This window comes from Phascolarctos cinereus, unplaced genomic scaffold (genome assembly GCF_003287225.1).
Source record: "Phascolarctos cinereus isolate Bilbo 61053 unplaced genomic scaffold, phaCin_HiC Scaffold_726;HRSCAF=1367, whole genome shotgun sequence".
NCBI classification, from domain to species: Eukaryota; Metazoa; Chordata; class Mammalia; order Diprotodontia; family Phascolarctidae; genus Phascolarctos; species Phascolarctos cinereus.
In genome coordinates, this window is record NW_027556098.1 from 277,478,810 (window position 1) to 277,502,182 (window position 23,373).

Consider the following 23,373-nt stretch of genomic DNA (forward strand, 5'->3'; position numbering starts at 1 on the left):
GCAGAAAAGATAAGGAAACTGCTGACTGTACATCATGGGCCAGACTTCTCTTGCCTCTATGTGTACAAGGCTCTTGTTTTTAATGGTCTTACTATAAAAATGAAGTAGCAATTTGGGCCAAAGGAAAGATTCAGATCAACGTATAGAGAACTAGATTATAAGTTGTTAGCCTTACTAAATCAGAATCATTATCTTTTTCTGTAACATGAGCTTTAGCAAAATAAATTACATGAAGGAGAGGAATTCACTTTAGCCTTAGGCAGAAGCAGCAGCAACCACAGGAAAGTGAGATCCTAATTACAACATTTTGAAAACAAAGCAGGAATGACAAGAAAAGTTTATTACAAAAGATAAAAACAGCCAAAGTCTTTACCAGGGAAAATCATTGCCAAGAGATCTTCTATGATACAATGATAAAAGATGTCAATGCTTCCATCATCATAGCTGGGTTCTGCTACTTTCATATGTTTAAGTTTTATCTTAACTTAAAAATTTCACCACAATAAGCCTGGTAGTCTCTGCTGCCTCGTTCAGTCTGAGGACTGGGCTGGGCTGCATTGGGATGGAGACTTAATGTGCTGAAGGTGGGTGGCTGGCAGGGGCTCATGTGTCAGGAACATGGGCTGATAGGATGACACAAATGATGCAGGCTGGAGCCCTGGGAGATCCAGAGATCCTAGAAAAACAATATAAGTTCTACTGCTACCTGGGAATGCTAGGTCACAATTCTGACAATATAGGTAAAATAGGCCTTTGCAATCAATTCTCTTACATCCTTTACTTCATTTTGTCAGGACTGTCTTCCCAGTGTAGTACGGAGGGCTGTTTTTTATATAGAAAGAAGATAAGGGCCTGAGCTTAAGGTCACAGTGAATTATAGGCAACAGCCTAATTCAAATTTAGTCCTCTAGCTCCTTAGATAAGGGCTCTAATGTAGACTATGCTGTTTGACCAGGCTCAATTATGTAAAGAATATGATGCTCTCCATTTGTGGGGAGACAATCCAAAAAGGCAGAACTGGAGCCAATCCCAATCCCTAAATATCTTTAGCTTGTTCATTTGTTACAGACACCGAGGTTTTCAAAGCCCTCCCTTGGCAGTATGTAAGGAAAACTGACAAGGAATAGTTTTCCTTAGCTACTTAGGACTGAGATGCTAATTCTACCAACTATGCTGGAAAGCTGCTCAAAGCAGTAAATTCTATCCCCTAAGACTTGACTCTACTTCCAGTTCATACCATACAAGGCCTTTGCTTATATGATGTCAAACTATAGGCAGAAGGATAGGGTGGCTGAAAGTTTGATAATTTTAACAAGAAAAACAAAAGTGAGGGAAGTTACCTGGTAGAATGGGATCACTGTGATCTTCTTCAAAGGCCTGTCTCTGAAAGGCCTCAAAGCTCATAGTTGCATCATTGTCTGGAAGCCCCTGGGGGACCTGACCATCCCCAGGTTTACACACATCAAACTTCACCCATTGGTAACTGTAGGATCAGAGGGAGCATTCTTGTGAGCAATACGATCTCTGTTCCCCTACCAATTTTATTATATATTTGGGGACTATGTTTTTATGAACATCCTTCAACATCCAGATCCGTATCCCTTCAATACATCTAGATTTTCCCTACCCTACTATGTTACCTATTACAAATAAAAGAAAAAGACTGGCATATTTAGAGTCCTGGTTTAGCCTTAGATTCTCTGGTCAGCTGACTGCTATAGTTCGTTCGCTTAGGAAAACCGATGTGGCCACACTCACTTGACACATTTCCGAGCTCCTGGACAACTCTGGATCAGGTTGTGGATGGTTGGATGAGAAAACCCAAAGAAATCAGCTCCAGATGGAAGCACATTGGGAAGTAGCTTCCCCCTAAACAGCAAGTGGAAAAATTGGAATAGCCTATTAAGGAGGACAAAGATCCAAGAGATAGGAAATAAGACCTCAGTCCAAAGCTGAGAGCAAAGAAAAACGCCTCACTGTTCCAATACATTCTGTTTCACCCACCAGTGGGCTGACTCACCAAGCTGCACTGATGGTCTTGAGTAATTCAGAATGACAGGCATTTGGAGAAGAGCCCACAATGGCATTCTCAGGGTCATCCTCAGGCACAATCTCAAACTGGGAAAAATGATGATGGAGTAGTTCAGGTAGATTTCCCAAGGAGGGTGAAAATACAAATCACGCTACTCTTGTAAATATACCTCACTGTGGAATCTGGGGCTATTCTGCCTCACAATGGACACTGGGTAAGAATGCTTCTCTTAGAGGACAGCCACAGGACAAGATAAGAACCCACATACGCCTGGGAAGGCTCAGTTGGTTTGTGGGCCATGAATTTATCTAGACTGGTCAGGCAGGCTTGGTATATTCCCAGCACTCCTCTTCAGCAAAGTTCAGACCCTCCACTCAATCTCATAGTTGTAACCTAAGTGAAAACTGGCCAATGAAGTTTAAGAGTTTTAAAACCTGGGGACAGGAAATAGTAATGACTGGGAAATTGGACAATTCTATGTCTGTGCTTTATGAAGAAAAATATGGAAAAGAGGGTTAGGAGTTTTATATCCCAGCTTAGTTTCTTTCATACTTAGCCCACCATGAGGTCCAAGCAGATCAAACTACTCCTGACCCTATGTGGCCCTGAGCTTCTTAAATTGGCAGGTCATACCTCTAGAAGAGCTAGTACCTGGGGCTGCATACCACCATCCTTGATTTGACAGGTGTACAAACACTTCTGGTCCGGGCACTTCATACTGGCATATTCTCGGGTACTGCAGAAACCCACAGGGTAGATAGCGCCCTCATCATGGAAGCCAGGTCGATCAGTGATGATCTATAGTAAAAAGGACCCACCCACCCCCCACAAGATTTTTGGTCACAACTCCAGGCCACCTGGAGCTGACAAATAGTGACTCATATCCCTGGAGTGTGTGTATAGCGGAAAACTGACCTGGTCTCCTAGGGACTAGTTTTCTAGGAATGGTATGGACTGGCAAGGGGTTACTTGCTAATGGGAACAGACCAGAAATTCTCACTGACATTTAATCCCATTCCCAAATTTAGCTGATCACCCTTTCTACCCACCACTGGTCTCACTCACCTCCCCTAGGCTATAAACTGTTAGACCCCCTAGTCCGATGGGAAACACAGGCCGTCCTGAGGGATCCAGGGCAATGGGCTGAACCAGCTTGCGAGCACCTCCCTCCATTTTCTTTTTCTTGGATGCTTTCTTCAGAACTGAAACGCAAACCTGGGGTCACCCACTTTAGGCCCCTTGTACTGAGGAAAAGGGCAGAATTTACTTGTGGAAGCTACAGATAGTTTTCTGGCTCTATAGCTTGGGCACTGTGATTTCTCCTCAGGCCCTTAGTGTCCTTACTAATTCACTGTCATAATCAATAACTTGTCATAACCAATTAGCTTTTGTACCCAAGGGTCCTTCCCTCTGAGAGCTTCCATTTCATTATCTAAAATTCTCAAAGCCAGAAGAGCCTTCCTAAAAGTGACCTATTCTCTAAGGATTATACCTCTCTATCCAAAAGAGATGGGAGCCCAGCTTTTTTTCTTTATGCCTGATCTGAATTTCTTCCTGCCAGTTCTAAGGTGTTTTGGTGGAAATATGTAGACACCAGTCACAGTGCCGGGTGTCTGCTACGAATGTGTGAGAAAACTGGTAAACTGACACCCTTAGGCAAAGTACCTTCCACTTTGTTGTTTTCTTTTCCTTTTTCTTTTTTTTCCTTCTTGGGTTTCTTCCCAAATGGTTCTTCAACCACAGAGCTGGATACAGGAACAGGTCCAGCTCCCTGAATGGGACCCACGGAAGTGGCCACACCATAACTCAAAGGCAGGTTAGAACTGTGGGTGTTTGCTACAGTCTGGATCTCTCCCCCTTCAGTCAGAGTTTGCAGCTGGAGTAGCTTTTTCAGGAGGTACCTTATATGATGAAGGGGCAAAACAAAAAAAGATACAGGTTTAGTGTATGCTTTATTTTCTCAATATTATATCTGAACTTTAGGCACTAGAGAATACTAGAATTGTGAACAACAATGTCAACATTATATAGTAGAAAGACCACTGGCTCTGCAGTCAGAAGATCCGGATTCAAATCCCAGCTCTGCTTTTAACTAACTATGGGACTCAGGTAATAAATATATCACCTCTCTGAGTAGTTTCTTCATCTGTAATAAAAGAATAATAGTATTTGAACTACCTACCTCAAAGAGTTGTAGGGTAAATGCTTTGTAAACCTTAAGACATTCTATGAGCTATTAGTATTATATGGGGTAGGTGGCTGGAGGGAAGGGAAGGAGACTGATACTAGAGATAAGGTATAGCCCGCAGAAGATCCAATAGATTAAAAAAGTCAGCAATAGGTGATCAGCCCCTCTCCCGTTTGTCCCTAGGATTCCTTGAGATGTGTTAATTCTTGAGGGGCAAGGACCATATCTTTGTACTCCCCATAATGTAGAGATTTACATGTTACGAAGCACTCAACAGGGCAGCCAGGTACTGGGCCTGGGATCCGGAAGACCTGAGTTCAAATCTGCTCTCAGATACTTACTAGCTGTGTGACACTGGGCAAGTCACTTAACTCTGTTTACCTCAGTTTCCCCTCTGTAAAATGAGCTGGAGAAGGAAATGGTAAACTACTCCAGTATCTTTGCCAACAAAACCCCAAGTGGGGTCACAAACAGCCAGACACGACTGAACAAGAGGCACTCAAAAAATATTTTGTTACGTGAATGCTATGGTCTCTTTATGCTTCAGTCTCCTAGTCAGAGTATACTTCCTTATATTTTCTACCCAATAAACTCTACCCAATTATCTCTAGGATCAAATATAAAGTCCTGTGTTTGGCTTTTAAAGTCTGCCACAACTTGGCTCCTTTCCACTTTACTCTCTGATCAGTGACACTAGCCTCTTTATGTTCCTCACATATGACACTCTATCTATTGATTCTGTGCCTTTCCACTAGCTGTTCCCAATGTCTGGAATAATCTCTCTCCTCTTCTGCCTCTTAGTTTCCCTAGTTTTAATCAAGATTCAATTCAAATGCCACCTTCTGCAGGAGGTTTTTCCTCTGCCCCCCCCCATTACATTCCATTTACACAACATATATCCTTTTAGGTACAATTTTTGCATGTTGTCTCTAGCATTAGAATATAATCTTCTCAAGAGCAGAATGTATGTTCCAGAGTTTAGCACAGTTTTTGGCACTAGAACTTAATAAATGCTTGTTGAAAATTGACTCATTATTCAAGAAAGCCTGTATGTTTAGGGTCTCTGCCATGTACTTAAGTCCCAGAGGGAAAAAAAAATCTTAGATCATTCTGTACAACCCAGTAAAAATGTGGTTTGCAACCACGAAATGTAGCTGACTCACCTTCTTTCTTCTTTTGCTTTGATAAACTTTTCCTCCAGACGGGCAATTTCATCACAAATAGCTGCATTTTCCTTTAGGAAAAATTTTGAAAAGCATCATCACTTAAGCAGGATCAGGAATAAAAGGTATAGGCCAGGAAGTTAAGAAATATGGTTAAAGGTATGGGATGTTATTTAAGTTTTTGTGGCTGGGGCATCTACTGAAGCCTAAGGAGAAAACAGGGGAACAAGGGTCCCTATTGGGTGACAGACAGGGAAGAGTCCTGCAATTGAGACCCTTAGGAGGTATTCACAACAGGGCATCTGTTCAAACCTTTAATATGAAGGCCAGAATAACGTAACTAAAGGTTAAGTCTGTTTCATGAGGCTCTGGCATTTCCTACATTTCTCCAGGTGCGGTGACTTTTCGGAGTACAGCAGACCTCAAATAACAAAGCATTTCACGAACCTAGTTACTCAAGGGTACTTCAGCTGCTCCCAGGCCTTAGGAAGGACACTTAAAGAAGCAACAAAACAAAACTCAACACCTTACATTTAATAAGTCCATTTACATATCTCTTTTTCAAATTTGTAGAAAAAAAAGTTTCGAACCTTTCAGCAGAATGAAAAAAGGGGTGGGACACAGAATTTCATGGGGAGTTAAATCACCAGATTTTCTCTCCCCACGATAAATAAAATACCGTGACCTGCCAAATGCCCCAGCTTTCGGAAAAGGGTTGAGACTTTTGCAGGGAAGCGTGTACTTGAAAAAAAACTCAGAGGTTCATCTTTGGGATAAGGAGCTTTATTCTGGGAGGTGGGTCGGCTGGGCCTGGCGGGGCCCGGACGCCGTGGGCAGGAGGACTCACAAACACCGTGGCCTTGGCTGCCTTCCGCAGCCGGAGGTACTTCAGCCGGTACTTCTCGTTCTGACTCTTCTTTAGGGGCTTTTTCATCCTGGGCTTGCTCGCTTGCAGCGGGGACAGAGGAGAGGAGGCGAAGCCGCCCAAGAGGCTCATGACCCGGCTCGGCCGCCGGGGCTCCGGACAGCGCGTTCCGGAGGCCCCCCCTGGGCTCGCGGCATCGGCTTCTGCTCCCGAGTGGAAGAGGAGAGAACGGCTCACCGGCTCCGAATCCGGAGAGGCCGCTGTGGGCCCGAAGACAGCTGTCCAGGCCCGCTGTACGGCGCCGGCGCTGCGCTTCCGGGTCCCGCAGTCACCGGAAGGGAGAAGGATTTAGAGGAAGTGACGTTTGCTGCCCGGAATGCATGCGCCCCCTGGCGGCTGGCGACTTTGGAGCGGACTGTTGGCGGTGGTATAGCGAGCGGAACTGCGGTTGCGCGGCCGTGGATGGGAGCCGCAGCTCACCTTCCGAGGCCGAGACCTGCAGATGGGAAGGCAGGGAGGGCGGCTGCCCCAGGATGGGTTAGCAGTTTGTCGGAGCCCGGGAGGGGCAGCCCTTCCCTCGCACGCCCAGTCTCCCACCCCTCCTCTTACAGATTTCTGTCTAGACCCTGGGCTTGTGTCCCTCGTGTCCTGCTGCCTGGGCCCTGCCCCTAGACCTGGGGCCATCTATCCTCCCCAGTCCTTTTAGGGTCAAACGTCGTGGATCAAAGATCGAAGTCTCTGACCTCATATGACGTAGAAGAGGGTCCCCAAAGTATTAGGGTGGTTAAGCTGCCCTTTATTTGGTATCCAGAACTTTTGAACAGTTCACGTATATTTGGGCACAAGGCTGGGGAAAGTGTCTGGACTGGGATTTCATCGGTCAAAATAAAATATGACAGTCACAAAACACTCCAGTGTCCCCAGGATTAATGAGAAAAAGCTGCTGTGAGCCCGAGGTTAGCTCTAGAGCTTTATTGGGCGATGAAAAACTCAAAAGCAAGGTGGAACTGGGGTGCAGAGCTAGTAGAACCCACTGCAGTTGTATGCAGCTTGCTATACCCGACTATGTATGATACAGAATTAGATGAACAGAGCTGGAAAACGTCCTCAGATGAGTAAGGGGAGGCCTAGGAGTGCTGTCCTGACTTGAACAAAGTTAAGTAGTTCCACTGTGATTTCATAAGCTTGATTACTCTAACTTTCTAGATTGGTTTTTGGAATCTTCTTGTCTGTAGGGATTATTACCAGCTATGAAAAAAAAGAAACACTCCAAAACCAGACAGTTTGAGAGAACACTGGGAAGAACTGCTGCAGAGTGATTGAGCAAAACTAGGAGACCAATTTTAGAATAGGACCTAATGATAAATCAGGAGTCCAAGAGAATGAAGATGAAATGACATTCACCTCCTGACAGAGGTAATTTAGACTTGGCTTATGTAGGAATTTGTTTAGTTCAACCCTGAAGCCATATATTGAGGGCTTGATTTTTGTTTTCCTTTTTAACTTGCTTGTAGGTTGAGGAATGATAATGGGAGGGATAGATTAATTTTAAAAATGCTTGTTAATTTAAAAAATAAAAATGGCAAACTTAAAAAAAAACTACCATTTTGTGGTAATTACGCATTTGATGATATGTTGTTATTCAGTCAGGTCCCACTCTTTGTGACCCCATTTGGGATTTTCTTGTCAAAGATACTGAAATGGTTTGCTGTTTCCTTCTCCAGCTCATTTTACAGATGAGGAAGCTGAGACAAATAGGGTTAAATGACTTGCCCAGGCTCATATATAGCTAATGAGTGTCTGAACCTGAATTTGAACTTCGATCCTCCTGACTCCATGCTGGGCTCTCTATCCACTGTGCCACCTAGCTGCCCATTTAATGATATAGAGTTATAGAATCAGCAGCCTATAAATGGTGGTAGGAAGTTTTCAATGTTTTGTCAGCTGCCTGATTTATTTTCGGCCTAGCATTCTTTCAAGTCCCTAGACAGGTAGGCTCTATGTTTATTTACTTGGTTCCTCTTTGTACCACATAATAGAGGGAAGGAAAGATGTCTCTGATGCAGCTTTCAGGCTGCTTTGAACTAATGGATCTCAACAATCTCCATATAGGAAAGTTTAGAATCTGGGTCTGCCTCTTCCTCCTGAGACAGTTTGAAGGATCCCTGGTCCTTGGGTGGAAAAACAATCTATCACAAGCCAATTTGATGAATTTTAGCTAAAAAGTTCTAGGAATCAAAATATATCATTTTCTTCTGATTCCAGAAGCTTTATTGCCAGTTTGAATTACATATGTAACAATTTTCTGCAGAAACTTAGAAAGTGTATAGCTGTAAAGAAGAATTTATAATACAAAGGTCAGTTGACTTCTTGCCACCTTCTCCTCCTCCTCATCCACAGCAAAAAGGAATTTATCTCTAGAAATTTAGATTTCAATGAAGATTCGATTAAGCCCAATATCAGAGAATAATGTGGAAGATTTAGAGGAAGTAATGTAGAATCCCTGCTCTTGGGGAAGGCTAAGCCAGGTGGATCCCTTGAGCAACCGAGGTGAGTTAGTAGGGCTAACACTGATCCTCCAGGGGCATAGGGCCATTGTGCTGCCTAAGCATGCACAAATCAGCCCAGGTTGGAAAAACAGACCAGATTAAAGCTTCTATGCCAATCAGCAGTGGGACTGAGCAGTGACGGGCCACTGTACTGCTCGCCTGTGTGAGATAGAGAGACCTACTCTCTGAAAAAGAAAAGTTACTAAGAAGGAACTCACTACCATCAGTTTATCATTCTGATTAGTAGGGATTTGTTATTGAGGCCTTTGCAGTGTATTGTTATACAGAATCATTTGCAATGACATATGTTGAATTTGTGGTCAGGCAGGGATGAAGAATCTAATTCATGGTCCTAGCCCTTGGTGTTGTAAATCTGTAGTTGAGATCATGAAAAGTTCTTTGTAATCTTTAAAACATTATACATGTATCAGGGTGAATGATGATGACAAGGAGGAGATGATACAGTTTGAAACGTAAAGAACATGACAGGAGCTGTGTAACTAGCCTTCTTCTAAATTGCTCATTTTGGTCCAGGTTTTGCCTGCCTCAAAGCTTTGGAAACAGATTAGGCCCTGTTTACAGGTTCCCTTCACCATCATCTACTTTCCAAAACATGATGGACAAATTCTGATGATGGCAGGACTTTTTGAGGACCTTGAGTCACTACTATAAAAGTCACTATCTATAGGCTAAATGACCATTTAATCCCTAGCCTGTTAGGATCTTGCATCTGGATAAGAGCCATGGAACAAAAACTGAGCAGTACATATGTTCACAAATAGTTCCATGCTCCTTCTTTCCTACTACATCAGTTGGACCTTTGTCCTTAGCTTCTTGCTTATAAAGCTCCAAGAAAAACTGTGATTCGAGCCATATCTTTTTCTAATGCCTAATGGTATGGTTTCACCTAGGGAACTGAATCTTTTGGGTGGTATAGGACTTGATCCCCAAAGGTACTTCCTAGGCAATTCTAAAGCATGCAATATGTGCATTTGTATGTGTTCACGGGTTCTTTGACTGTTCATTAGCAATGACAGCAGGGGAGGGGAATTGTTCTAATGGCTATGGGTGATCATCATATGCCTTGGGTGTAAGATGTTTAGGTTTTGAGGGTTCTAAGCCAGCCAACAAGGTCATAAAATCTACCACTGTGTCAATATGGTGCTTCTGAGTGGTTGTGTCTTTCAATATACACAAAACACTCAACCAGCTGAAAGAGATGAGCTCAGAGATGTTGGCACGGAGGAAAAGCAGGATCACATTGAGGTCATTGATGGGGCAGCCCAGCATTTTTCTGCTGAGTAGGTCAAAAGCTGGTAGCATCTCATAGACAGATAGTAGTCGCTTATCCCACTGACACAGTCGTGTCAGGTTGTACATTATCACTGGTACCAGGATTAGGTACACTGCTGCACTGGAGAAGCTGATCATCTGGAAGATGGAAAGAGAGGTCAGCCTGCATGTAATCAGATCTGGGACATGAATCTCATCCCTTAGCAGCCCCATTTTGATAGAACAGCTAAACTCCTCTTGGAAGAAGATATTCAGGTGGAAGTATCCGAGGTACAGGCAGGTAGTTGAGATGAAGAGGAGCAAGAGGGAATTCCTTAGGAGGTAGGTAGCCACCAGGACATGTGAACGCTGCTTACAGGCAAGGTACCTTTCTAGCAGGGGGAACTCAAAATACCGTTCTTTCCGAGCCCTTGGGGGGAAGACAGAAAAATGGAAAAAATGCAGAGTTAGCAAGAAAGTTCAGTGGTTGGCTTTGGAGAACTTCTTAAATCCCTGCTCAATGAAAGCCAAACAGCGATAGTAACAGAATGGGAATTTGAAAAGGGTTATTGTACTTAGTAATGTGTTCTTAGAGCTAGACTTATTTTTTTGACCCCTTTTTCAAACTTCTCTATTTTTGTCAAGGGCATCATCATTTTTACTATCACCTAGGTTCACAGCCTTTACTGCTTATTTGTCACTCCGTGTATCCAGTCAGTTGCCAGGTCTTGATTCTACCTGTGTATGACATCTCTCACATCCATCCCATTCTCTCTGCTCCTCCTTTTCTCTATCCTAGGTCAGGCCCTTATCAGCTCTCATCTGCACTAGTTTGACAGTTTTCTATTGTTCTCTTATGTCTTCATGCCTTTGTACAGGTTGTCCCTCGAGCCTGGAATACACTCCCTCACCTCTATCTTTTATAATCTCTAATTTCCTTCAGAGTTTACCTCAAGTACCACCTTCTGCGTGAGGCCTGTCTTGATCCTCCCAGTTTCTCATGTCTCCCTCACCCAAATTACTTTGTATTTATTTTTCTATATGTTTGGAATATACATATATAAATACATACATATATACGTAATGCATATACACAATACACACACATATAGATGTCTTTCCCCAATAGAATATGGGCTCCCCATCTTCTAGCACATTGCCTGCATATAGTAGGTACTTAACCAATGCTTGTTGGTTGATTACAGTTTACAGTTTTCCCCATAACAACCTTGTAATGTGGATGATAAGTATGATTATCCCCATTTTATATATTAGAAAACTCTGCTCAGATTATGTAATTTACCTGAGGTCTACTATCTACTGCCTATAATCTCAGTGTTTTTCTCATTGTGTCACAGTGCTTCTCACGATATTTTAGGAGTTCAACTTTTTGAGAACATTAAAACACAACTACCCCAACTCTCCAGTGATACTAATCTGGAGTGTGTCTGTTTTTTCTTTACTTTGCCTCCAAGTACCTAGTACAATGAGTTAAACCCTATAAATGGCATCTCTATCTCTATCTATCTATCTATCTATCTATCTATCTATCTATCTATCTATTTGTCTATACCCATAAATATATTAGTGGAAAGATTGATCTTCTTGGTCAGGTAGAATATATCTGAAAAATAGTAAGATCGTTAGGCAGGAACAAAGTTTATTGGAATGAACACTGGGCTGGAAACCAATAGGACCACATTATATGGTTTTAGTCCTATGTACTTAATGTGAATTTTTAAAAAATTAGTATATTCAATCCATTTTTCCATTCATCCATTAAGTATTGCATCCAGCGAGGTACTTAGTTTATAAGAAAAATGAGATATAGTTATTTTCCTCAAGGAGCTTAGAGTTGAGTTAGGGCAACAAACTCCACGATGAGGGATGACAGTTGGCCAGTTAAAGTGATCTACTGGTACCCTGGCAATGTCAGGAGAAAGCAGAGAGGGCCTCTGTCATGAACATATTGAGTGGACAGTCTGAGGTAAACTTATGGAGGACATGGATGAGAATTGAATGGGATAGGTAGTCGTGGATGGGTTGCAGTGTACATCTTTGAATCAATGAGATCACAGGTGCATGGAATATTTGACTGTATAATCACTGCCAAAATGATTGTTAAAGATAGTGCCACAGGAGTTTAAAAAAAAAAAGGACAGCTCAGTATAAACTGGGAAAGTAGGGAAAGGCTTCATGGAGAAGATGGGATCTAAGCTGGGAGGGTGGGTAGGATTTGGATAGGTATAGAGTGGACATGTGCCTTTATGCAGGAGGCACTGCATAAACAAAGTTTTGGAAGTGGAAATGAACTGAAGAAACTTTTGCTTGGCTAAGATGGGAAATAAGATTGGAAAGGTAGAGTGGTGCTAGATTACAGCTGACCTTGAAAAGCATTCTGATAGATTCGGATTTTGTTCTATAGGCAGTGGGAAGCTAGCAAAAGTTTTTGATCAGGGTAAAGAGATGGTAAAAGTGATAATTTGGGGAGATTAATATTTTCAGTATGCTCATCTATAAAATGGGGGTACATTCTTTGCTCTCTTTTTAGATGTGTTAATGATATGAGGTGTTAAGAAATTTGAACTCCTGGAAAAGAAGGTGTGATGTGATTTTAATTGCATGAATACCAAACCTCCTCCAGGCCCCTTCTTCCACTCTCATTGGAACTTAAGCTTTTCGGGAGAGAACAGATAAGAACAATACATAGGCTACAAGTTTCGAAGGACAACAAACTCACTTCTCCAGCTCATCCCAGAAAACATCAGGGTCAGAGCTCTTCTGACGGATCTTTAGCATATGTTGCACTAGCCGGATGGAACGGTTATAAGATTTGTCCAATTCACTGATGATGAATAGGAGGTCAGAGCTGAGAGATGGAGCAGCCACATAATTCCATAGCAGAGTTGGTAGGTACATGAGCACAGCCAGAGCCAAGAGGGAATAGGGGAGAACCTGCAGGGTGGTGGTTAAACTTCAGTGAGTATTGTGGAGAAAAACAAAAGTGCTGAAAGTATTATGAGATGAGGGGCTTTTTAGAGAAGGGACCATTGAAGGGATGAATTTTTCTCTTCCCTCTCTTCCTAAATCAAGGGCAGAAATGGCAGCATAAACTGTGAGCCAGCCCAGGACCGAGGACTGATGCTGTCTCTTAGCTTGGTGAAGGTCAGTGGCTCTTGACACGATCAGGGGGATCTCCTCATCACCAACTATGCTGATAATTTTCAAGAATGGACAATTCCACCATCAGGGAAAGGAGAGTGAAAGAAACTTCCACATAGAGAAATAGGTACCAGAGTTTTGCAGATTTGGTAGGACAATGCTAGGAAAAGAGGAGTCAGCATTCTCAATCTCCCTCATCCCCTTTCTCTGATCTCAGTTCTTCCAGTTCCCTATATCATCAAACACTAAGATTTTATCCATTTTTCAAAGCCCAACTTAAGCTTTTATAGAAGCTTATTATAGAATCACAGGGTCACAAACTCTCATTGTTGGAAGGGACCTAGTTAGGACTCTTCTATCAGAACAAAAATCCTTTCCACAATACTTCCTTTTATGAAAACTTTGCTGATTATTCCAACCCACAATGTTCTCTCCATTTTCTATATTGCTTCTTGCTCATACCACACCATCTAGCATTCAGCAACATATGGTCTTTAATTGATCTCTGGGTATTTCATATGTGTGGCTTGTTTCCCCAACTAAATTGTAAGTGCTTATATGTCCCTTATGGCACTTAATCAATGGTGGGTACATAGTAGACACTTGGTAATTCCATTAACTTGAATAGTTGATTCACAGCTTCTGACTGTGTTAAAGAGTAATGGCTAGGCCTCAAACTCCTCTTGGAGGAGAGTTTGAAAAAAATGGAAAAGAAACCTAACTTTACTGCAGTTGAATTAATGGAGGAGATTTTTTTTTTAAATAAAAAGAAGCACTTTTTTTTTTCAGTGATGCTGCTTCATGAGGTGAGAGAGGGTTAGAACCAGTGGGCTAGAACCCTCTCCAACTAGCTTGCTAGAGTCCATTGTAAAAATTTCATTTTTGGTGCAGTGGATAGAGCACCAGCCCTAGAGTCAGGAGCACCTGAGTTCAAATGTGGCCTCAGACACTTGACACTTAACTAACTGTGTGACCGTGGGCAAATCACTTAATCCTATTGCCTAGCAAAAAACAAACAAAATTTCACTTTGTCCTTTTACATCTCAGAAATTGTTGCTGCACATCAGGGCTAGATTTATTGTTTTATTGATTATCTAGGTTTAAGAAAATGTTAATAATGCAGAATAAGCTTAAAAGTGCATGTCCATACATTTTCTCCCCTGAATAGTGCTTGTATTGCTCTATTAACAGTGCTTGAGCTGAGCAGGAGTGTAGTAAAAGGTTCAGGGAGTGAAGTCATCACCTGACTGTAGGTCTGGTGACTGTAGCATATAATAATAATAATAATAATAATAATAATAATAATAATAATAATAATAATAAACAATAATAATAATTGGCACTTATATAACACTTTGAGATGTGCATAGTGCTTTACATTCATTATCTCATTTGAGCCTTACCAAATCCTTGATTAGAATCCTACAAATTCCTGTTTTAGTTGAGAGGTTCCTTTAATATAGTCCCTGGTTTTGTATGGATGTCAGTACTATGGTATTTTGGAGGCCTCATAAACTCATACATATAGGATGTTAAGCATAGCCTTTTCCATCTCTACACCTAACAGTTGGGCCATGCCGTAATTATGCCTAGACTCACTTTACCTTGTGGGTCCAGAGGGATTTTGTCTTATAGTTTCCATCAGCATCCCATTCGTGATGTACCAGGGAGTCCCAACAGGAACTGTCCACATAGCCAGCCTGCCTGATGGTGAAGTTACTGGGAGAAAAACAACTGATCTGAGAACCTGGAACAGAAACAGCATTGAAGTGGCATTAAACTATGCAATGGGAGCCTAGGAAATGATATTCTCTGCGAACCACCCCCCAATGCTCTTATCACTCCTGTGCTTACCTTCCCAATTTCCTTCAATAAGCATTTATTTAAAAATATTTTTTCAAATAACCAAAATCTATTTTTTTTCTCCCTAACTTCTCTTCCTTCACCTTGGAGCAAAGAAGAGAAAACCTTTGTAACAGCTATGCATAATCAAGTAAAACAAATTCCCTCATTGGTCATGTTCAAAAAATGTCTCCTTCTGCACCACTCTGTTAAGAGATGGATAACATATCATGATCAGTCTTCCAGGATCATGGTTGGTTATTGCAGTGATCAGAGTTCTTCATGCTTTCAAAGCTGTTTGTCTTAACGTTCAACAAGCATTTATTAAGCACTTACAATGTATCTCTTAGAAGAGATTGTCACATTATGGAAAGCCTAGAATTCTGACTCCAAATTGGAGGGGCAAGGTGGTCATGGTGGTGGCAAAAGATCCTAATTTTGTATTTTACTATCACTTCCTCAAGCACAAACGCTCCTATTTTGTAAATGGAGAAATTGAGGCAAAGTGAAGTCAGATGCTCTTTTTAGATTCCCTAGAGGGAGCTAGGTGGCACGGTGGAGTGTCAGACTTGGAGTTAGGAAGACCTCAGTTCGGTTCCTGCGTCAGACACTAGCTGTGTGACCCACTTAACCTCTCTCAGTCTCAATTTCCTCATCTGTAAAATGGGGATAATAATAATACCTCATAGGATTGTTGTGAGAAGGATCAGATAATATACGCAAAGAGCTCTGCTAAACCTTAAAGCGCTATATATAAGGTAGCTATTGCTATAGCACAGAAAGGTGTCAGGATCAGGAAGAGAATTCAGGCATCCCAAGCCTTAGCTGTTTGATATTTTTTGTTAATGGGGAAAACAAGCCAACCAGGTAGGGTAGGGAAATGGCATTGATGGTGGAGAGGGGAGAAGAGAGGTGTAGGGCACAGGCAGGGAAGAGGAAATACTTCTTTCCTTCCTACAGCTCTGGGAAGAGATAGCAGCTTACCAGGTGAGAACTCCTGGGCAAACGCCAAGGACATCAGCAACAGGGGGAAGCCCACAGTCACAAACTTGATGATGCGATCGATGGGCAGCTCCAGGCGCAGTCCCTTGAGGTGCGGGCCTCTTCGGTCAGGCAACAGGGCATCTGAGAGCATGTACTCTGCAGCGGTGTGTGCGAGGGACATGATGCTCCTGAATGGGGGGCCTGCAAAGCCGTTGGGAGGGAAACCCAGGGGTAGGGAAGAGCAGAAGGCAGCTTCAGGCTGCTGGGCTCTGAGCTGAGTGAGCCCGCAGCCCAGGAATGAACTGTGCCATGAGCAAGGGACTGTTCTGTAAATAACTGGCCAGGACCCAGGGTGCTAACCTACTACTCAGTTAATTAGAGGGAGGCTTGGGGCTTGGGTGTGCCTCTGAGGATGGAGGGTCAGAACAGAATAATCATCTTTTCCCTCTGTGGCTGTCCGGAGCCTGGGTGGGGCCTCATGGCTTTATGCAGGCCTCTCATTAATGAGTTATTTTCTGCCGGGCTGCTGGGGGTGGGGAGGGGAGGCATGGGTGATGAAGAGCTATAAAACCAGTCCCCATCCCCTATATAATTGGTGTGGAATTTGGATGGCGTTTGCTTAAATGTGTTGACCACCCTCAATTTGTGGTTTAGGGTGGAGATAGAGCTCCTAGGCTCAGCTAGAGTTAGGTATCCCCTGTCGCTAGCCTGCTTTATCCTAAAGATAACTTGAGCTTTGGGTTTTTGCTCCCTCCTCTAAGCCAGTCATGCTGCATTTGACATTAAAAATATCCTTCTTCTTTTGATTTTTCTTTTGCATCTTTAATTTCTTACTTCAACATTTAAAAAATCTGCGATTTTTTGGATTTTTTTTTTGTTGCTGTGGTAGATTGACACTCTCTCAAGACTTGACAAACAGTCTTTGAGAGTTATTATGGCTAAAAAATTCACTATTCTATGGGCAACATGATAATGAGCCTCTATGAACATAGATAGGCTAGTCCTCAGATGACAGTGCAAAGGGATAACTTGCCTAGAAAGAATGTAATTGAAGGAAGTAGGGGGCTAGAAAATTTTGAGTGGGAATGAGAAAAGAAAAAGCAAGGGTATAGTTTGAGAGAAAAGACAGGTAGGGAGAAGAATGATTGTGTACTTCTTTTCTAATTAAGCCAAGTCAATAAACATTTATTAATTACTATGTGCCAGGTACTGTGCTAAATGCTGGGGATACAAAATAAGTCCAAAAACTTCCCCCTGAAAACCAAACCCCCAAAAGCAAATGAAAACCCCCCAACCCCAAACAATCATTGCTGTCAAGGAGTTCACGGTCTAATGGAGGAGACAACATGAAACAACTTTGTACAAATGGGATATATACAGGATAAATTGGAGAAAATCTCAAAGGGATGACACTAGGATTAAGAAGGACCAGGAAAGGCTTCCTGAAGAAGGTGGGACTTTTGACTAAGATTTGACAAAGGTGAGGGGAGCTAGAAGGCAGGGGGGAAGAGGGAGAAAGTTCCACTTATGGGGGACAGCAAGTGAAAAATACGAGCTGTTGAGATGAACAGTCTTGCTCAGGGAATAGTAAGGAGGCCAGTGTCATCGGATTGTAGAGATTGTGGTGGAGAGTAAGATACAAAATGACTGTAAAGGTAGGAAGAGCAAGGTTATGAAGGACTTTAAAAATTGAACAGAAAATTTAATGTTTAATCTTGGAGACAGTAGGGAATCACTGATGTTTATTGAGCGGGGAGGCAGTTGATGCTTCCTTAGGCTGTGCTTTCCCTAGGTTGCCTGAGAGTGTAAAAGGAACTCACCCTGATAATGTTTTGTCTTTAGAAACTGATGAAATAATGAAGTTTTTTCTAAAGCCCAATTCTAAAATATTTTTAATTCATTACATTATATTTACAATCTTTTTGTTGTTGTACAGTTGTTACCATTGTGTCTGACTGATCTGCATATATTCATTACAGGGTCCTGGACAGTGCAAAATTATTCTAAGATTAAGAAAATGTACAAATTGTACATAAGCCTGATTCAAATAGAGTAAGGATGAAGTGTGGGTTTGGAATGGGAATAGAAGAGGGGGTGATGGTAGAGTGTTCACTTTAATAGCTTTATAAAATATGTTGTTGAGGCCCTGGAAACCAAATTGGGCAGCATGCTATTTTTGGTTGCTATGCCAATTTCATATTTAGAGTTCATGACCAAAAGTCACACCAATTTTGTTCCCTAAACCAAGGTCTTTTCTATCTTCTTCTCCTTCTACTTCTTTTCTTCCTTTTCTTTCTTCACTGGCCTCCTTTTCCGCTTCATTTTCATCTTTTGTGATTTTAAAAGATTTGTTGTTGTTGTTTAGTTGTTTTTCAGTTGTGTCTGACTCTTTGTGACCCCATTTGGGGTTTTCTTGACAGAGATACCAGAGCGGTTTGCCATTTCCATCTCCAGCTCATTTTACAGATGAGAAAATGGAATCAAACAGGGTTAAGTGACTTGCCCAGGGTCACACAGCTAATAAGTGTCTGAGGCCAGATTGAAACTCAGGAAGATGAGTCTTCCTGACTTCAGGCCTGGCACTCTATCCAATGTGCCACCTCTCTGCTGAATTTTAAGATAATTCACTTTAAAACCTACGTAGGAAAACATGGAGTGCCCTTAACCCAAACAAAACCGCATACATTCTGTTGTTCTCTACCTTTCTGCAATCTGCCTGTTATTCTCTGTGGGGAGCATTTGGAATGGTGACAGATTTTCTTTCATCATCTTGACTACATAGAAAGACTAGATGGCAGAGGTTCAATCCCTTAGGCAGATTTGGTTCCATTTGTCTCTGGCAATAATGCTAAGCAGGTTTTGTCTTTTTCCTGGGCTCTGCTCAGGGCCTTCTTTCTTATAGGATTCTAACATGGAACTTGGAGATTCATTATCCTTTGCGCTTTTAGAAATATAGTTTTTTTTTCTCCCTAAGTGTGGAGGGAAAAGAATCCTTTTTTATACTACATTTCAGATTCTTTTCCAAATTCCAAGTTATGAAGAGATCTGGGGAAAAATCAGAGTTGGCTGTTATGTGACTGTTGACTTTAGTGCTTTGCTATGCTTATTTGAGAGATAGGCGTGGAAGTAAGCAGGTGAGTCCTTGAGGATTATTGTTATGCTTCTGAGGGGGATATAAAGGGGGCTTGTCTATAGTTCCTTGCATGAGTCTTGGGTTACCAAAGAAAAATAGTCAGGGGGAGAGCTGCTCACTCCTCATCCCTATAATTTAAATCTTCCAAGGGCTTCCTTGCTTTCACTTACAACATATTCTTCAACCAGTATCATAATACTTGCATCAGAACATATTTTTCCTCAAAGTTTTCTGCAAGGCAGCTTTTACCTCTTTGTTTCTCAGGCTGTAGATTAGGGGGTTTAGCATGGGAATCACTGTGGTGTAAAATACAGAAGCTACATTCTCTTGGGCCAGGGAGCTGGCTGTTGAAGGTTTTAAATACATGAATGCAGTAGACCCATAAAATAGACCAACAGCTGCAAAGTGGGAGCTGCAGGTGCTGAAGGCTTTGGACCTGCCTTCATTGGAGCGGATGCGGAGGATGCTGGAGAGGATGAAAGAATAAGAAACAAGGACTGTTAAGCTGGTTGCTATGATGTTAAATCCAGCCAAAAAGAAAATCAACATCTCAATATCATAGGTGCTGAAGCAGGAAAGTTTCATAAGGGGGATGATATCACAGAAGTAATGACTGATGAGGAATTTACAATAAGACAGTTTCTGCATAAGGACTGTCTCTATTGTTGAACCAATGAGTCCCATTATGTACACTGTGGCTACCAGTAGGGAGCAGATATGATGGGACATGATGACCTTATAGAGCAGTGGGCTACAGATGGCTACATAACGATCATATGCCATCACTGTCAGCATGTAACACTCAGCAATAACAAATACGAGGAAGAAATAGAGCTGAGTCATGCATCCTGGATAAGAGATTGTGTTTTTCTCCAATACAAAATTTCCCAGCATCTTGGGAGTAATAACAGAAGAGTAGCAGAGATCAACAAATGACAAATTGCTGAGGAAATAGTACATGGGGGTGTGAAGGCTGGAATTCAGCCCAATGAGTGTGATCATGCCCAGGTTTCCCACCATAGTGATTATATAGATCCCAAGGAACAGAAAGAAAAGAGGGAGTTGGAATTCTGGACGATCTGTTAATCCTGCAAGGATAAACTCAGTCACTGTCGAGTGATTTTCTGCTGCCATTTTCTTCTAAGTAAGGATGGAGAATCTGAGGAATGGAGAGAAGAACCACGTTAAAGGGTGCTTCTAGTTCTACCCAGCTGAGGGTGGGATAGAGTTGGAAACTTATAACCCAGGATTTTACTGTAGCCATTAGATCTGTTTCCACTTTTCTGCAAGAAATGTATATTTCACTTTACAAAATCTCATATTCTATCAATGCCCTTAAAAAAATAAAAAACTTGTCCTGCAGAAAACTTCTTCCAGGTGTTCTGTGCCTGTTTTTTCTCTTTCAGTACTTTATCTCCTCATTGTTGCATCCATCCAGCTCCCTGACTCACCCATTGGCAGAGTCTTTTTTCACTGACAAATTTTGGATGTGTTGGAAAAGAACTGTGCTGCTTAGTTCAAGAGATTTCATTTTGAAGCAGTAACTTGTAGCCTTGGGGAAAAATAGCTAGCATTTAGATAGCACGTTAGAGTTTGCAAAACGCTCTACAAATATTATCTAATTTTATCTTCACAGCAGCTCTAGAAAGCAGGTGGTATTATTAGTTCCATTTTACAACTGAGGAAACAAAAGCAGATAGTGGCTTGCCTATGGTCACATAGCTTGTAAGTAGCTAAGACAAGGTCTCAGATCTCCTTGATTGCAGGCCCAGTGCTCTATTCGTTGCATCACCTAGCTGCTACCCTCCTTACATTTGTAGCTTAACTTCTTGTAATTGGAAGGGAGATAGCGGCTAGGTTTATGTGAAGACAAATATGATTCGAGATGCCATGAATATTAGAAACAATTTGGCATAATAAATAGAGAGCTAACCTTGGAGTTAAGAGAACCTAGATTCAAATCCTGCCTCTGACAGATCCTAGCTGTGTGACTGTGGGCCACTTACTTAACCTCTCAGTGTCTTAGGTATCTTTCTAAAATAGAAGTCACAGAGGATTTCATGTACTTCACTGCTGGAGGAAGTTTCCACTAAGAGTTTTCTACATAGATGAATATGGAGATCTAGACCTTTATCCCTCTACTCCCCCCCGCCAAGTGATATACACACACACACACACACACACACACACACACACATATGTATGTGTGTGTATGTGTGTGTGTATACACATATTCATATATGGCTATACCTTCTATGTGACTAACTGAACAAATTATAAATTCAGTTACTGAATCCTGTTTTAAATCTTACTATCAATAAATATATTTGTGAGAGGTGGTTTTGTTTTGTTTGTTTTGTTTGTATTTTAGCATTTCCTATGTGTCTAGGAAATAAATACCTGTTCCATACCTGATATTGTACATTGAATACCTTTCTACTCTCACTTTTAGGGAAAATCCAAACATAAGCTTAAACCTAAACTTTAAATAATTTGTCCCTGGAGTTATGGGTTAGGAATTCAGTGAGCCAGAGAGTGTGGGAAAAAGTGTGAGCCCTCTTACCAATCCCTACCCACCCACCCCCACCTTAGCCTCCACTCATTAGAGACCAGGGCCCTTAATAGAAAATGGAGTGGGCATAGTACCTTTCCCCCATAGGCCCAGCAGTGCTTCCTTGAAGTTATATATGTACATGTTATCTCTCCTGCCCAGACTTCAAGCTCTTGTCTTTCAATTTTGTCTTTTTATCCCTTATGCCTAGCACATAGTGAGTGCTTAAACAAATGCTTATTGCTTATTACTTTCCATCATTCCTTTGGGCCTAGAAGCCCAAAGTCTACTATAGACCTTCAGCCTTTTCCTAGTGGGTCCAATCCTGGTTAGACCACTGCTGTCCTCACCAGTCCTGAACCTTTTCATAGCTCAAATCTGATTCATTTCCACCAGTGCTTGTCTAGCCCTTAGAGAAATGGGGGGGATCAAGAGAGAGAGAAGCCATGGGTTCCCTGGATGACTCTCAACCCTGTCTTTGGCATTGGCACTGGCCTTAGACAACTATTCCCCTGCTCTGTCTCTACCTTTATCATTATTGCCTGTTTATAGTGAAGAGCTTGAAACAAAGTTGATGTCCATTGATAGGGAGAACAACTAAGCAAACTGTGGTACATGAATGCAATGTATTATGCTGTAAGAAATGGTGACTATAGAGAATTTAGAGTAGCATGGGAAGACTTACATGTTTTGATGCAGAGTGAAGTAAAAAGAACCAGGAAAATAATATACATAAGAACTACAACAATGTAAATGTAAAGAATAAAAAAATTATAAATGAATGCTTAATAATTTTTTTAGGCAGTGGGGTTAAGTGACTTGCCCAGGGTCACATAGCTAATAAGTGTTATATGTCAAGAGGCTGGATTTGAACTCAGGTTCAATCCAGGGCCAGTGCTGTATCCACTGCGCCATATAGCTGCCCTTAATAATTTTAATGACCAAGAAATTGGGCCTAGAAAAAGGAATAAGAAAATTCACCTCTTTCCTCTTCTTTGCAGATACAAGAGATTCTAGGAAGGGAATATTGCATATACTTTCAGACTCTATTAATGTTAGTTTTATGGTTTTTTTTCCTCTTTCACTTTTATTCTCTTTCATAAGGGATGGCTTTCTGGGTAGAGGCATAGGGGAGGGATATATTCAGAAATGTAAAAATAATATAAAACCAAAAGATACCAATATATCCTTTTAAAAAGCTAATTCCCTCAAGTGGTTATCTGATAGAATTAAGTCCTGTTTTGAAGAGCAACAATTTGCATACTTGTGTGTGACCCAAAATTTCCCAAGTACGATGAATGCATATTTTAATTGTTTACTTAATAAACATACATTCCTCTTTTCAAATAAAGATTTGTGAGAGTGTGAGTTGTTGTATACAATCTGCCAAGATGCATTATTGCCAAATCTAGAAGGCTTGAAATTTAAGAGACTCATTCAATATGTGTAAAGGGAGCATTTGCCCATGAGAAGAATCTTGCTAATCTAGCCAAATGCAACACTAGTTTTAGAATATTACATGTTCTAATGAACTCTACATTCCAGCCAAATTAGCCTACTTGGTGTCCCCCATATATTACATTCCAACTTCCTTTTCCATGTTTTTTTGCAGGCTGTTCCCTATGTCTGGAA

At 41.6% G+C, this 23,373-nt stretch overlaps 3 protein-coding genes across 3 annotated transcripts; all 3 read right to left on the bottom strand.

The window, feature by feature from the left end:
* Positions 1 to 319: 319 nt before the first annotated feature.
* On the bottom strand, positions 320 to 6,592 carry TBRG1 (transforming growth factor beta regulator 1). The gene is made up of 9 exons (XM_021000576.2): positions 6,231 to 6,592; positions 5,384 to 5,454; positions 3,698 to 3,933; positions 3,098 to 3,234; positions 2,684 to 2,830; positions 2,021 to 2,118; positions 1,759 to 1,869; positions 1,341 to 1,483; positions 320 to 676 (listed from the first exon to the last, which is right to left on the bottom strand). Exons 1-9 carry the CDS (start codon positions 6,378 to 6,380, stop codon positions 531 to 533), a joined length of 1,239 nt encoding a protein of 412 aa, XP_020856235.1. The 5' UTR covers positions 6,381 to 6,592; the 3' UTR covers positions 320 to 530.
* A 3,267-nt stretch (positions 6,593 to 9,859) lies between these two features.
* On the bottom strand, positions 9,860 to 16,238 carry PANX3 (pannexin 3). The gene is made up of 4 exons (XM_021000554.1): positions 16,058 to 16,238; positions 14,836 to 14,978; positions 12,810 to 13,024; positions 9,860 to 10,499 (listed from the first exon to the last, which is right to left on the bottom strand). Exons 1-4 carry the CDS (start codon positions 16,236 to 16,238, stop codon positions 9,860 to 9,862), a joined length of 1,179 nt encoding a protein of 392 aa, XP_020856213.1.
* Positions 16,239 to 19,394: 3,156 nt separating this feature from the next.
* Positions 19,395 to 20,336, bottom strand: OR8A1 (olfactory receptor family 8 subfamily A member 1). Its single transcript, XM_021000668.2, has one exon. It carries the CDS (start codon positions 20,322 to 20,324, stop codon positions 19,395 to 19,397), a length of 930 nt encoding a protein of 309 aa, XP_020856327.1. The 5' UTR covers positions 20,325 to 20,336.
* Positions 20,337 to 23,373: the final 3,037 nt, after the last annotated feature.